The 15,138-nt window shown below is 56.1% G+C and overlaps 5 protein-coding genes across 5 annotated transcripts; 2 read left to right on the top strand and 3 right to left on the bottom strand.

The window, feature by feature from the left end:
- Positions 1 to 154: 154 nt before the first annotated feature.
- Positions 155 to 1,798, bottom strand: PG985_008233 (uncharacterized protein; the record flags this gene model as incomplete). The annotated part of the gene is made up of 6 exons (XM_066828001.1): positions 155 to 225; positions 300 to 656; positions 775 to 910; positions 985 to 1,229; positions 1,310 to 1,433; positions 1,484 to 1,798. The coding sequence occupies 6 exons, from the start codon at positions 1,796 to 1,798 to the stop codon at positions 155 to 157; spliced, it is 1,248 nt and encodes a 415-aa protein (XP_066682913.1).
- Positions 1,799 to 2,199: 401 nt separating this feature from the next.
- On the bottom strand, positions 2,200 to 2,697 carry PG985_008232 (uncharacterized protein; the record flags this gene model as incomplete). The annotated part of the gene is made up of 1 exon (XM_066828000.1): positions 2,200 to 2,697. One exon carries the CDS (start codon positions 2,695 to 2,697, stop codon positions 2,200 to 2,202), a length of 498 nt encoding a protein of 165 aa, XP_066682912.1.
- A 546-nt stretch (positions 2,698 to 3,243) lies between these two features.
- On the top strand, positions 3,244 to 3,942 carry PG985_008231 (uncharacterized protein; the record flags this gene model as incomplete). The annotated part of the gene is made up of 1 exon (XM_066827999.1): positions 3,244 to 3,942. The coding sequence occupies one exon, from the start codon at positions 3,244 to 3,246 to the stop codon at positions 3,940 to 3,942; it is 699 nt and encodes a 232-aa protein (XP_066682911.1).
- Positions 3,943 to 5,324: 1,382 nt separating this feature from the next.
- On the bottom strand, positions 5,325 to 10,615 carry PG985_008230 (IDC1 protein; the record flags this gene model as incomplete). Its single annotated transcript, XM_066827998.1, has 5 exons — positions 5,325 to 9,489; positions 9,574 to 9,885; positions 9,944 to 10,070; positions 10,131 to 10,385; positions 10,438 to 10,615. 5 exons carry the CDS (start codon positions 10,613 to 10,615, stop codon positions 5,325 to 5,327), a joined length of 5,037 nt encoding a protein of 1,678 aa, XP_066682910.1.
- A 3,970-nt stretch (positions 10,616 to 14,585) lies between these two features.
- On the top strand, positions 14,586 to 14,837 carry PG985_008229 (uncharacterized protein; the record flags this gene model as incomplete). The annotated part of the gene is made up of 1 exon (XM_066827997.1): positions 14,586 to 14,837. One exon carries the CDS (start codon positions 14,586 to 14,588, stop codon positions 14,835 to 14,837), a length of 252 nt encoding a protein of 83 aa, XP_066682909.1.
- Between the last annotated feature and the right edge of the window lie 301 nt (positions 14,838 to 15,138).

The raw sequence follows: 15,138 nt of genomic DNA, 5'->3' as shown, positions 1-15,138 counted from the left end.
CGATTGCGTTCATGCTCATGTTCAGTGTGTCCAGGATTAGGATTGATGACACTGTAGTCATCGCGGATGATTGAGATATATATTTTGAAATATTTAATGTACCAGATTGTAACTACACAGATCGAGTCGCGATCGGGCGTTCTGGTTGAAGCCCCTACTTCCCTCCCGTAAACGTGTACTTCAGACAGCCGACCTGGGTGCTGCCACCCACACCACCATTGAAGCCTGCATTCTCTTGTCAGTAACCTGGAGGTTCGTCGCTCGCAGTGTGCCAAACGAAGTTTGCGGGCACTACTCACATTTGGTATAGTTCTCCCGCATGAGCAGGTACGCCGTAATCATGCTCGGCGACCCCAGCGGGAACCGGAAGCTCTGCCGTTCCTCCTTCGTCGTGCACCCCTCGACCCACTCGACGGAGAAGTCGTAGTTGACGCCGTGCTTGTCGCGCTCGTGCATGGTGAGTTTCGGGGAGCCTTCCGAGAGGTATTCGGAGTCGTCGGGCCCGTCCAGGTCGCTGAAGTCGGTCGAGTAGCCGTCTTGGGCGCTGCCGCTGATGTCGGCGTGGCCGCGGAAGTCGGACTCGTCGTGGCAGCGGATGGGTTGGCGCTCGAGGGGGGTGGTGGGTCGGGGTGGGGGTTTGGTTGTGGTTGTCGGGGCTTTGGTGGTGGTGGTGGTGCGGGTTGTTGTTGAGGAGGAGGAGGAGGTTGATGGGCTTCGGGTTGGGGACAATGAGGATTTCGTGGAAGAAGAGGATGTCGACGATGATGAGGATACCGAGGTAGACGACGAAATCGTGGAAGATGAGGACGCCGTGGACGTTGAAGTCACTGTCGAAGACGAAGGCTTGGTAGAGCTCGATGACGCCGACGACTTCTTCGTCGTGGAAGAGGTAGGCGTGGAGCTGCGCGTACTGGAAGGCTGCTTTCCGTACCCTGTATCTATCGGGCCGTACTCGCCAAACGACCAGGGGAAGCCGGGGCTCACGGTGACGATCCTGCAAGCAGAGCTACTGGTGGTAGAGGAGGAGGAGGAGGAGGTGGTAGTGGTGGTTGTAGTGGCGCTGGACTCCTTCTTTGAAGTGGTAGTCTTTGCAGTCGACGTCGGATCGTCGGTCTTGGTGGGATCATCAGTGCCGTCGCCGTCACCGTCGTTGTTGTTGTTACCACCAGGAGGGGGCCCGGGGGGTGGCGTGGGTATGACACCACCTGGCGGCGGGGCACCGGCGAAGTCTATATACTCCTGTTAGTAAGGGCGTGTGTGGGCCTGATCCTGGGAGGGTTGGTTCATCTGGATGGGATGCAATGCTTACTCCATGCCCCGCCGCCGGGGAAAATTATGAGCGGGATAATGATGCCATCGCTGGACGTGGTTGTCGTGAGGGTACTCGCCAGAGTGGAGTACTTTGGAATCGTGGTGGCCTCGAACTGACCGACCTGTGTGTCAGTATGCGCATTTCAGACGTGTGGATGAGGGCGGACTTTACGGTGGCGGTGATGGTAGAGCCGCTGATTGTTTCCGCCACGATGGTCTCGTTGGCGGAGGACCTTTGACTAGACGTCTGCGACTTTGTCGTCGTGGTTGGCGGGATCTGGCTCGACGACGGCACCCTGCTGGTGGAAGCAAGGGGCTTGCTAGTTGATAACGAGGAAGCGGTGGTCGTGTTCGCCCAAACTGTTTGCCGAACCGCCAGGCGACCGCGGTCCCGTCGAGCATGGTGTCGAGAGCCGGGGTCGGCATTGGCAGCAACGAGCTGGGAAGCCGAGAGCAATCCGAGTAGAAGACTCAATTTGTAAAGCATGTTGGAAATCGAACGAAGATAGTGCCTACGGGGAAATGAGTTGGGTTTAGAAGAAGAACAAAAGCACACGATGTGATATTGAAGTCCTGATATCTGCTATATTCTGCATCTCTTAAATGCAGACTGCCAACCGTGGAAACGGCGTATTTCCCTACAAGTTGATCTTGGCGATATCTCCAATACTGATGATTATAGCAGTACAGTAAACAAGGTGTATAGCCCGCCCCAAAAACCCTTGCATCTTTGCTTGCTTCCTCTCTGACGCCGAGACAGGGCTGTGCCGGCAATACGGCCCCGAACCTGCCTTCCCTCCCCGGGTTCATCTTATCCATCACATGTTGATGATGCAACCTCATGAGCAACAATAATAATACCGGTTCAGCTCCAGGCCCGAGAACGCCTCACGCTGCGTCCTCCAACGCCTCGAGAATCCCGCCGTCGAGATCCTTCAGTCCCCGCGCAGCCACCGCGATGGGCCGATGAAACAGCCGACAGTCCGCCGCCGACGCGCCGTGGCCGAGCAGCAGCCGCAAGAGCGCCAGGTCGTTCTTGAGCACGGCCAGCGCGAGCGCGTCGCCCGCGTGCCCGAAGTTTCTCGTGGCGACGGACCGGTCAAACAAGACGAAGCGCCGGTACATGTCGGCCCCCGCGTCCAGGGCGCGCAGCAGAACCTGGTCCGGCAGGTGGGAGGTGAAGCTCGGCGGGGAGCGCTGCAGGAGGACGTCGACGACGGGCGCGTGCTGGTGGTCGATGGCGTTGGTGAAGGCCTCTTGCAGGAACGGGACGTCGACTCCCTCTTCGGTGGTGGGGACCATCGCCTGGGCGTGCAGCTGCTCGATTTGCGCCAAGTCGCCTTTGGCGCAGGCCAAGAGGAATTCTGTCCGGGTATCGTCGGCCATGGTGTATGGTGGTGTGCTGACGATTCTGGGAAATCAAGAGCGAAGATTTCCAAGGCCGGGCGAGATCGAGGAAATTTTAAATATAGTATTCTTTGTCTTTTCAAGTTTCACAGATGTGCAAGCAGACTACTTATGTGAAGGAATGTCAGCTGACGTTGAAGACGTACGCCGAGGGAAAATATGCCCCGCCAAGGTGTTCAGGGGTATGTTCAGGGGGCTGGCTTATGAGCGTGCACGCATAGCTCAGCCCAGTCATGATTGAATTTGCAATAGAGGAAGCGGCGCAGTCGAGCAACGATACGCATAGCTATACGCTGAGGTCAATACAAAAGCCATGTAGTAACCTATTTTCCATGTTGTTTGTTGGGGAGTAAGATAAGTAGGAAGGCGTTCTGGATCTTTACCTTGATACCACCCCTTCGCTTTCACTGGTAAATCGTCCTGGTTTCCGGCGAGCTTGAGGTTACGACTCCTATGATTCTTTGAAGCAGTTTCCATCTTCTTCTCCTTGCCTGAGCCCGAGTGCTCATCCTGTCCCCTTTAAAAATGCTTCTCCTCCGTACCTCGGGCCTATACCATGCCTGGACCCTCCTCCTCCTCTTCTTCTCCTCCTCCCTCCTCCTGACCGCCTCCCCCATCGACAACACCAACCGCGGACTGGCGGCGGCCCCAACAATCGCCGCCCGCGCCCCCATCGACGACGTCCCCTCCGTAGACGCCATCCGCGCCGAGATCCGCCGCCAGGGCCGCGTCGGCACCGACATCTCCCTCTTCTACACGGCCCTGCCGGTCGTCGCCGGCACCAGCGCCCCCGCCCGCATCACCGCCTGGTACGAGTGCAACTTGCAGACCAAGTTACAGAAGGGCGGCGTGGCCTGGGACGGGATCCTGCCGGACGACTACCTCGTCGAGCAGGCGCAGAGGCTGCAGTCGAGCATCGTGGACAAGTTCATGAAGCGGGCGTGCCAGGCCTTCGCCGCCAACTCGGCGGGGCTGGTCTTTGTATTTTACCCTGGCGACAAGGGGGACGACGCCGTCGAGCTCTGCAAGACCCGGGGCGAGGGTCTCAACCCGCCCAACGGCTACTCGGCTTGGTGCGGGCAAGAATTCCCGGCGCTGATGAGGAACCCCAAGGTCGAAGCCATCCACCAGATCGACCTGGCCTCGGACAGGACGCAGGGCAATCTCATTTGGAGTAAAGGGGACGGCGTCAAGTTGCCGATCCAGCAGGACCAGATCTCGTGAGATATCTTTCTGCCTCCCGTTGACTTTCTTGGGTCTTTGTCTTCATGTACTCTAGCTTCGTGCTTGGCGGTTGAGAGAACTCTGCTTTACGGGCTCGGGATACACAGCATAGCTTTGAACTCCTACACTGCAAGCCAAAATCAGACCTACGCTTCACTTGCTTTCAATCACCACAATATGATCAAGAAGACTTCAAGGTACGATGCGCATTACAGTACTCCATTGCACGAAACTAGAATCTCGGGTCCTAATATAAAAACTCCCCTCCCCTCATCGTCCAATTCCAAAACAAACAAACAAATAAATACACCTTCAAGGTATTACCTGACAAGATGCCGTGAGGCAGCGTTGTAAGATGGGACAGACTCCACTAGGACTCTCCCCTTTTCTCTCTCTCTTCTCTCTCTCTTTCGTCATATCGTGAGATTGTCCGTCCTGGGCCAATGGCTCATCTCCTCCCTGGACTGTAGGAAGGTCAGTCCCTTGCGCTCGAGGAAAAAACATATCTCTTCATCGTCATCTCGTCTCGGACTTTTTGTTTTCTGTCTCTTCCTCTTTTTCCTTCAGTCTTTGTGTAAAAACCATATGATATTTTTGCCGAGTCTCTCTCCAATCTGTGAACGCAACAATCTTCCATAAAAGCCCAGCTATCCATCCTCATTGGGCTTTCTTTTCGTTTTCCTTTGGGGTCCTAGTAGTTCCCGCCCATCCAGGCCGTGTGGCACAAAAAACAAAAACAGTTTCGTCTCATTCAATCATTTCCCTGCCGCGTTGCCGCGAGCCCCGAAACCATTTCCTTCCAATCCTTTTTCCATCAATGCGATTGATGTCTTGTCAAGGATAGTATATGAAGTATACAATGTGTGTGGGTATCCGTCCCTCTGTCTTCTAGATTCGAAGAGTCGAAGAGGAGAAAGTAAGGAAGAAGTATAGTAAAAAATGCAAAAAAATGTTGTTGGTTCGGCCGTTAGATGATTGTGAAAAATCAATGAGTACTTAGATACGATGCTGTATGAAGAAGATGGATCAAAATTCCAAAAGAACAAGTATGCTGTCGTTATATGATGATGATGGAAATGTGCACCGCCTGTTGCCATGGACAATTTGCAAGATCCTTTCATTCTGGAAAAAGTCGAAAAGTAGGTATAAAATGTGGTTTGGGGGAGCCTCGGAATGAACCAAGCTCATCCCCTGGTCGTGTGCGTGTGCGTATAGAAAAAGTCCTGCTGTATGGATGACGGAGGAAATGGTATCAATCCCATAAAATGAGCAGGATGAAAACGCCGGCGCCATGCGAAGGAAGAGGAAGAAGAAGTAAATGGTGAAAAAGGAAAAAAGTAGAGTGAAGTTGTTCGAAGGAGAACATGCAAGTTCTGCCTCGTTTAGAACATCTCGCTTTGCGAGAGACCAGTGCCCGAGTTGTGGCGCGTGTGATACGTCGCCCGGACCTCGCGGGGGTGCCGCTCAATCATGGAGGGCTGCTGCGGTTGCTGGTTGGCGTCGCTGTTGGACGGCGTCGGGCCCTTGTAGCTGACGGGCGGCAGGACGCTCTCGTAGGGCGAGGTCTGCTCGGGGGACTTGGTGCGCTGGCCGAGCTGCGAGCTGGTGCGGCCGCGGCTGGCGGACCGCATGCGCTCGGTGGCACGGCTGAAGCGGCCGGCGATGCTGTTGTCCTTGTTCTCGGTGACGCTCTGGCTGCGGGCGTGGCGGGTCTGCGGGGGCGCGATGATGGGCACGTCGGCGTCGCTGGCGGGGATGACAGCGGGCGCGGCGTTGGTGGTGTAGTTGTTGTTGTTGTCATCATCGTCCATGACGATCTCAATGGTGCCCTTACCACCGCCGTAGACTTGAGGCTGCAGCCCCGGGAGAGGAGCAGGTGGCGGGGGAGGCGGCATGACCAAGTGCTGAAGCTCCCTCAGGATTGGGGGTGGTGGTGGTGGTGGCGGGATGTGATCATCCCGAGAAGCCCTTCTCGAGTGTCGACCGCCTCCGCCAAGCATCTCATCGATGCCCCGGATGGATGCCTCGGGGATGCTCATCTTCCTTGCCGAAGAGCCATTTCTCGAGTGGGACTGGAATGAAGGGGGCTGCTGGTCGTGAATGGGAGCAGACATGCATCGCTCGATCACGGGGCGAGACGGCGGGGAGTAGACAGTGGACGGAAGCAGCGTCAGGGGCGATGGCTCCTTCGCTTCCTTTGCCGGAGACTCGGCCGTGGGCTTGTCGGGCGACGGCTGGCCCGAAGACGGAGGCGAAGTCTTGGTCCACTGGGACGGGATCGGGGGAACGTTGGGCTTTCCCTTGCTGTCGCTCTCAAACTGGAGCCTCATGGCCTTGGGGGTGGCGGGGAGACCGATGAAGGGCCTGTTGCCGCTTCGCATCTGCGAGCTCCTCGTCGTGAAGTCGGCAGTAGCACTTCGCTGGGGGACATCCTGGGGAGGCGGGGTGGAGTTCTGCTGGTTCAACTCGAAAGCCGTGGGCGGGCGAGACACAATAGGGGACAGCTCATCTGGGTGAGGGATGGCAGGAGCCAACGGGCGCAGCGCAAGGGATCGGCGGCGCTCCTCCAGTTCACGGGCTGCGGCCTCTTTCTTGGCCTGTCTCTCCGTCAAGATCGACTTCATGGCGCCCGCGCGGGCGGGCTCCTTGTACACCTGAGAAGACAGCGGGGCGGGATTCTCCATTGCCTCCAGCTCCAGAGGGGTCTTGACACGTCGCTTGCGGCTCTCGGATCGATCGCGGGCTCGGTGGACTGCAGGCGAGTTAGGTTCCTTCATACCCCGGCTGCGGTTGTGTCTGTTCCTGAAGTTCTCCTGTTGCTCTACAGCGGCTTGGTAGTCCTTCTCGTCATCAGATCCGAAAAAGTGGCCACCGGCAGACATGGGCAAGGGCGAAGAGGGAGAGCGTGTCATGGAGCCATCATCACGATCGTCGCTTCTACCGCGAATCTCCAAAACCAGTGGCCGCCGCTCCGGACTCCGGCGTCGCGTATCCCGGCTCGAGGTACGGCTCGAGATGCGTTGGGACCTTGGCGAGGTGCGTCGAATTTGGCTCGACTTCCTCACCGTGGAAGGTTCTCCGTTGTCGATTTGCATGGCGACAATCGAGTCTTCGCCATTTCGCGGCGTGCTCAGGTTGATAAGGTCTTCGGGAGACATGGGGATCGGAGAAGTGGGAGAACGCTTAGCAGGCTTGGGGGTGTAGGTCCTCGCAGCCCCACGGCCTCGCTCAGAGGAAGCATCCCTGGTCGACTCCTTGCGGCTTCGGCTGCTCTCACGGCTTCTCGCACGGTGGTCCTCCTGGCGGGTTCGGCTGCTGTCGCGGCTGCGGTGCCTTCTTGAGGGGCGTTGGGCAGCTTCGATGCTGGAAATGTGATCATTGATGCCCCTCGCGACAGGCGGGGGAGCTCGGTGGTGGCTTCGACCAGCGCTGGACTGCGAAGTGACCGAGCTTGCGATAGAGCCGGGACCACGGCGTCTAGTGGGCCAGTGGAAACGGGTGGAGGAGGCAACTGATTGCTCTGGTGATGTCACATCGCTCATGGCCGCATCAATGGATTGCAGCTTCAAGTCAATGCCATCGGGCACGCGGTCTCGAGCACCATTGCGACTGGTCCGGCCCTGGGTCATCAAGGTAGCAAACGACTGAGGCGACGGAGATGGTGGCGGGGGGTCTTTCCGTCGCGAATGAACATCCCTCATCATTTGAGGGCTTGCAGTAGCAGCTCTGCCCAGAGACATACCAGCCGCATACTGCTCGTCAGACGAAGACTTGCGGGAATGGTGAGTCCGACGATGTCGGCTGCTGGTCTCTTCCACTACTGGTGGTGTGGGAATCTCTGCACCGCGAACCTCACCGATGGAGGGCAAACGCTGGCGGCCGAAACCACCAGGCGTAGTCACCCGCGCCGAGCTGGGTGTGTTAAAAGCACTTCGCTGGGATGGCTTGAGCAAGGCCGTTGTTGGATCGTAGCCAGCAGGCGATATGGCCGACTCGGCAATAGGGGTGACACCTGCAGCGATCGGGGTCTGTCCACCATCTCCCGCGGCGAAGAACTTGGATTTGGCACTCTGGTCTCCGAAGCTGGTGATGAGCTTAAGAGCCGAGGTCTTTGCAATGCTGCGCTGTGGTCCTCGGTTCATGCCAGGGGGCGACAAAGGCGGGCTGAGCACCTCGGGGATGCTCTGGTTCAGGCTCTGGAAAGTTACCTGGGCAGCCGATGGTGAGGCCCACGGCTCGGAAGACTCCTGTCCAGTGCATGCGAAGCAGCGTATGGCGAGCTGCTGCTGGCCGTGCAATACGGCAAACTCTCCCCACTTCTTGATGATTTGAGCCTGGCGTTCCCAGACGTTGGGAAAGTACAGACAGAGCAGAATCAGAGCTTCCATGAAGCGTTTATGTGAGACGTAGATCTCGATCGCGTCATTATGGTCACCCATGCCAATCATAATAGTCGCAGCAGCATGCACGTCTCCGCTCTCCAGAAGACGCTGCACGTAAGCCCGGCCCAGCTTGTGCTGCGAGGCTTGGCCACCAATGCCGCTCAATGCCAACAACATCCAGTCGGAAGAGGTCATGTTCTCGGACGATGCCGTCATGATGTCGGCGTCGATATCTCCCAGCCACTTGGACAGCAAGATCCTGCTCGGGGAACCCTGCGGGTGACGAGACAGCTCATCACGAACCAGGTCCTGGATCTCCTTGTTCCACCCGAAAATGATGCTGAGCATTTGTCGCCGCAGGTCCTCGTTGGTGAGGCGTGTTTGGTCTACCAGAGGTGCTCGCTTGTAAGGAACATCGTGCAGGCGGCTCCTGGTGAACTTGAACAAATCATGAACCTTTGCATCATCCGGGCTCCGGGGTACCTCGTTTCTGAGACGGGATGGGCGGTGGCGAGACGGGCGCGACGAAGATGTCATGGAAGCAGAGCTGATACTGCTAATAGAGTAGGCATCTTTGTCGCCGAACGGTGGTGGCTGGGCCGAAGAACGGAGCGAAGACCCGGCGGAAATGTAGGTGTTCTCCGTCATCCCTCGGGAAAGGACCGAAGGAGGGTGACGTCCGCGGGTGCTGGACCCTGCAGATGACTTCGAGGCAGTAGAGGAGGCATGGCTGCGGCTCGAAACCGGACTGGCCGACATGTACCTCTCTTGCTCGACGACTTCGGTGGCCTCTGCGCCACGCACGATCCTCGCCAACGGAGACATATGATCATCATCGCTTTCGGAGACCTCCGAGTTGATAGGCACAGACGACGATTCAGGGGCGGATACTGAGTCTGAGTCGGTGGCAATGATGACGACGCCATGCTCGGACTGCTCCTCGATCGAGACAGGAGGCGACGGTGGCAAAAGATTGGCAGGGTGCTGTACGTTAGCGACCATCTGCGATGGCGTGTTGAGGTCAAATTGCTGAACGGTGTTGTTGGCGCCGAGGGTGAACAAGGTCGCACCCGGGCCGTAGACGGCAAGGCCCCTCACATGTTCTAGTGTCGGTATGCTATCATAGGTGACGTGTTTGGTTCGGACATCCCAGGAGAGGGTTTCGCTGCGAGGATGTTAGCCAAACAGAATCGGACTTGTAAGCGCGCGCGTATATGTCGTGCCACATATCCAGAAGAGGAGAGCAAACCTTTCAGAAAATTGGATAATGCGGCCGTTCTTGGACCAGCCCATCCAATTGGGAGCGTTTTGGTAGTTCTCGGTTCGCTTTAGTATCCTAACCACTTTGGCGGGATCGTCGCTGCTATACGACTTTGCCACGCTCCAGACCCGCAGGTCGCCATCGTTCGTCTGCACCGCGAGCATGTCCGACTTTTGGCGGGATGAGGAGGCATGCCACGAGAGGTTGACAATTGGCGACGGGGCCCTGTTCGTGCTCAGATTGTGCAAAATCGTGAAGCGTGGTTGCAAAGTCGCAATAAGGAGCGAGCCGTTTTGGTATCTAGAAAATCCATTAGTCGGTCCGGAACGTGGGCTAAACCTTGACGTGTGAAACTCACCCAATGGCGAATGTCCGGCAGTCTGCTGCTGGAGCCAATGCTGTTACGGATATCTGGTCAATGGTCCTGGCAGATATATGTTCTGATGTTGTCGGCTCGAACAAGATGATATTTCCTTGCGTATTGCCTAGTGGTGGAGTTAGTCAACCGATTCCCTTTGTACCACGGCGTACGAAGCTAAACCCACCAAAAGCAACATTGCCGTTGCGCATCCAGGCGGCGCATGTCAGGTTCTCATACGAAGCAAACCGCGCAACTTCGTCTCCTGTCATCAAATCCCATACAATGGCGGTCATATCAGTATCGTAGCTGACGACTAACCGGCCAGCGCCAATGTCGCTCTGGGTGTCGACTGCTAGCAGCTGAACTTCAGCTGAGTGGCGGGAGAATCGCCTTTCTATTGTTAAGCTATCATGGTGCGCAACAACAACCGAGTTGCCCTCTGTCCATTCGTCAGTAATACTCAGGGTGCATAGGATATATCGAACACGTACGGCCATATAGCAGCATGCCGGCAGTCGCCGCGCATGGATCGAAGTACTTCATTAAAGGCGTTGGCGAAGTGAAGTCTCTTGTTTCTGCAACCGTCTTTCCTGTCCGAGAGGATTTCGCTGACGATGCGATAGATGTGTTGGCGTGCCGAGGCATCGATGGATGGCTCCTGGACGACATGGTGGCGACAATGCTTTCCTATACCAGACAGTAAGCATGCTGGACCATTAACACTGAAGCCCCAACCCCCGGATCTGACGTGCCAGCACCTGGCAAGCGCCAATGGCTTCTTATAGACCCGAGACGAACTCCGCAAACAGGACAGGGCGACTGACCTCGGCGTGCGACCTTGTCTTCGGAATGGTATCGTGAAGTGACCTAAGAGAGAGCGGGGACGCTACACAATACGGGATGCGAACATCACACGCTACACCCAACTGCCCGTTCCCGGGAACAAAGTCCCTCCTCGAGGTCGGTCGGTGTACCGACTATATGGAGTCAGGTGTGTGTGTGTGTGCAAGCAGGCGACGAGAAGAAAATAACCGGTGGATCGCAGGTGCGTATCAAGTAGCACGGCAACGTGCGGCCTCGGAATCCGGCGTCGGTAGAAGACAAAGTATGTCTTTCGCTTGGGTTGCTAGTAGGAGGATTAGAACAACGGAAAGAAGAAACAGACACCTGTCTTGGGGGGAGGATTAGGTTATGTCGCACATGGGTATGGGTAATCGGTTATCGCCTCGTGGGATGGGTGTGCATTAGTGGTGGTAGTACTATAGTTGATTCAAAGTGGTGTGCCGGCGCTTGTCTTGCATGAAAGGCTCGTGGGTTGGAGGCCGGTTTAATGCAAGAGAACACAGCGTGAGCATGGACGGGAGGCAAGGAGCAAAGAAAGGGACCGATGAACAAGTTTCGAATCCGGGGGTGTGAGAGAGCAATAAAGTCCTCTATCGCCGTCGAGGAAGGCCAGCGCCTAGAGGAGAGGAGTCTAGCAGTCTTCGAGCTGTCAATGGTTCGAGTTGCATATACCAGCAAGGCCAAATCTAGAGCGGATACGGTCCGGCTAAGCCAATGTCTGCATGGGCAAGCATGGGGCAGGGGTCTGATCAGCCATTGCATGCCGGGTCGACAGGGGGGAGGTCAGGGTAGCGAGGTGGCCGAATTGGCTTTGAGCCTGGAGATCGATGGTGACTGGCTGCGCTGCAGCAGCCCAAAGACATGGGTTTGGCCAGAGGGGGGGAGGATCCAGCAGAGGATCCAGTCTTGGGGATATAATTAGCCTCAAGCCTCTGTGTGCATTGTGGCTCATGTGTACCTTGATAAAGCAACCTGCTTGCTGCTGCTTGTCACTTTATGCAGTCTGAGTTGGCATGGCAAGACAAGAATCCCTTCACCATCTCTATCCAACCCGAAGTATAGCGATGGAGAGAGAGAGAGAGAGGCGATGTGGACAGATAGACCGGCAGGCAGGCAGGCAGGCGGAGGCGAAGCAACGATCGAAGGTGAGCATCCATCCTCCCACAGCACGATGTTACTACCCACCTTGCTGCTATGAATGAATCGTACAGATAGATCTTCACACAAAGAAAAGGACGCAGCACTACACGCAAAGAAGCTCCGCTGATATCCTCCGGGATTAGTTTCGCAATTCATTCACCGTCCCTCGAGTAACAGCTGCTGGCCCGCTCGGGTACTCGTGACAATCTCGCCAGCTAGCGGTGACTGGAGTGACTGGAGCTCAGGCGTTATCACCGGGATCATTTTGCACGACATCATTTCCGAAAGAGGGCGAACAGAGGCATTGTATGGCTGAAGCTGGCTTGTCTCGGCCGGGGCAGGTGACTCCCAAGAGGGCTCGCTAAAGGTGAGCGTCGGGGCATGAATGGCCAAGATGGAGATGGGTTCGTTGATCCCCCTCCGCTTCGCTGGGTTTGCTGGGTTTACTGAGTTCACTGTGCTGGGAAATGATTAGCTATTGTATCAGACTGCACTGCTCAACTGATTCAATGGGCCGTTTCGCCATTGTTCAGTCATGGCTGCTGGGGAAAACGGTCTGGTTGGGCAGAGATGGCGGGTTTGCCAGTGCGGTGCTGTGAAAAGATTGGTAGAAATGGTAATTGTTGCTGCACGTCGTTCCTCGCAGTAGCGCCGAGGTGCCGTGAGAGGGCGGCTAAGAGCGCGGATTGGCTGGCGGGCCTGCAGGGGTGCCTTGGGGCGGACAGCGATGATTGGATATAATAGAGCTGCTAAGGCCTGACCTGGCGGTTAAAGATGCGTGACCAGCGCCCTCACTGGCTGACCGGTTGACAGGGGTTTGATTTTCACTCTCGTTTTTTTCACTCTCGCTCGCTGTTCCTTCCTTCTTTCTGCTTGCTCCATTCGACAAACAGCATAAGCTTACTTATTAGCTGCCTCTTTAGAAGAGGAGAAGCTCTCCCTCCTTCAATGTCCTTTTCGTTCCTTCTCATATCATGCACGCGGCGTGGCTTGGCAATTGTGGACAGGTGGTGGTAAGAAAAATAAGGATATCACATAATCCGCTACCGCTACCGTCGTGCACGAGCCAGATCACCAATTAATCTATTATCGACATATGTAGTGGGCCTGTTCTGGATGGATTTGGTAGTTCTTTCTTGCACTGCACACTGCACATTCCCACATACAGACCGTGTGTGCCTGTGTGCCTGTGCCTGTGCACAGCTAAATAAGCAACCGCAGCTGCAACTGCAACTGCAACTGCAATTGACTGCATCTGCACTCTCGGCCCTACTTCGCCAACGTCTATACTTGCTCAGCCGGTCTAGAAGATGAAACCCCCAACTTGAAGGATGGAAATGTGTGATGCATGGTCGCCCAAGGGTTCGTCCGGAGAGCCAGGGTTCCCACCCAGGATTTTTTATTTGCTTCACTGCCTACCCCGCCAAAGCAACATCGTGGCTTGCAACCATGCGACTCTTGATTGTGAGTATCACTTGGCAAATGGCTGCCGACGTATATTGCCACGATTGCAACGGTGCTCTACTTGGTGAGCACGGCATTGCGTGCACGACCAGAGGCGTGGCATAGTAACAGAGGTCTCACCCTGTCCCGCCTGCAAGTCGACTGAATTGGGGGGAAGTCGTGATGAATTACTTGCGTCAAGCGGACTGCAGGACAAAGCCCTGCGCGCTCGGATCTGTACCCAGGTAGGCATATATACCGGAGATGGCTGGGAAAGACGGGAAGCTTAGCTCCGCATGCCGGAAGCCGACCGGATCCCTTGATCGACAGTTCCCCCCTCTACTCTGCTTTGGATCCTCCAGGAGGATCACATCTATAACCTGGTTCTCTGGGAGGGGCACGCAACGGTCTATTTGATATGCATCTCCGCCCTCAGCTGTGACGGCGCCTGATCCGGCCATCCAGAGAGGCCACACTAGTCGCAGGCCCTTCCATGGGATATTATCACTATTTGGGTCGGACACAAGAGCAGGAAGAGAACACGCTATAGTCCCGACTCTAGGAAAACTGACTCATCTATTACACAACCACTAGGAGCGGCCAGCGGATATAATTCCGGTGTCTCACTGGCGCCAGGCGGTCAGAATGTATGTTCCAACGACTTCTTGAGCTCGATTCTCACAGATATGAAGTTCGGACCCGAAAAGCGGACCCGTGTGTCTCTCGATGGCTGGAGATGCAAAAAGGCTCCAACGCTCCAGATCCAATGCCATCAAGCCTCCTCATCACATTCGGGGCTGGATCGGGGTCAATTACCCCGCGGCCCAACTCAATTTGCATCAGTACTGTACGTACGTGTGGTACTCTGGCCATGGGGGGTTCTTGCCGCGCTCATCTGCATATCAGTCTAGGTAAGCAGCCGCCACGGGCTGCATCGGGATCCATCCATCATCCATCATCACCAATCAAGGGCCAGCACCCCTTGCATTGGTATTCATGTTGTCCTGCCCAGAATATCCTCGTATTTTGGCCTGCCTACCGGGCTGCTGAGGGGCGTGCACCTTAAAAGTCACGTTACGGATACGGATAATGTCTTGCTTCCACTTGGGCCCCGAATTTCGCTGTGCAGAACGGCCGAATCCCTGACATGGACGATCATTACTGCGAGCGAGTGTGCTGAAGACGAGCTCCATGCCGAGGGTAGTACGCTAAAATGCTGCATGGCATGATCCGACCGAACCCCGGTCGTTCCTCCTCCACCTTGAAGCTAGCGCAGACCGAGCAGCGGCAAGGAATTTCTGGCAAGGAAACAAATGTGTACACCGCTATCATGAATGGGCTGGACCGGGAGATCGCCAGTGCGGTAGGACAACCACATCGGCACCCGCTGACAAAGGCCTTGTCCTTTCGTCCGGCCAATGAGGGCAAAGGCGGGAAGCAAACAGGCCTCGTGCTTGGCCCCTGACCTTCGGGGCTCGAGAGAGATATGAAATAATGGCCCCCAAGGCGCCGCTACTATACTCAAAACCAACAGTGCCCCGTTCAGCCTGCTTGGATCAGGATCAGGTGGGTTTCCCTCTCCAGACTTTGTTGGTTCGATGGTACGCTGGGCTGCAGCCGAGTTCAAGCTGCAGATGAGGAAGCGAGCGTGTGGTGTGTGCGCGTGTGTGTGTGTGTGTATGATCCAGAGACCTGGGTCTGCTGCCCCCAGAAGGAGGAGCAGCCCATACGTCGAGCCGTTGACGCACACAGCCGCGCTTCGCCGC

Source organism: Apiospora marii (genome assembly GCF_038362585.1).
Source record: "Apiospora marii strain CBS 49790 chromosome Unknown utg000005l_segment0_segment0, whole genome shotgun sequence".
NCBI classification, from domain to species: domain Eukaryota; kingdom Fungi; phylum Ascomycota; class Sordariomycetes; order Amphisphaeriales; family Apiosporaceae; genus Apiospora; species Apiospora marii.
This window is presented reverse-complemented; position numbering and strand designations above follow the sequence as displayed.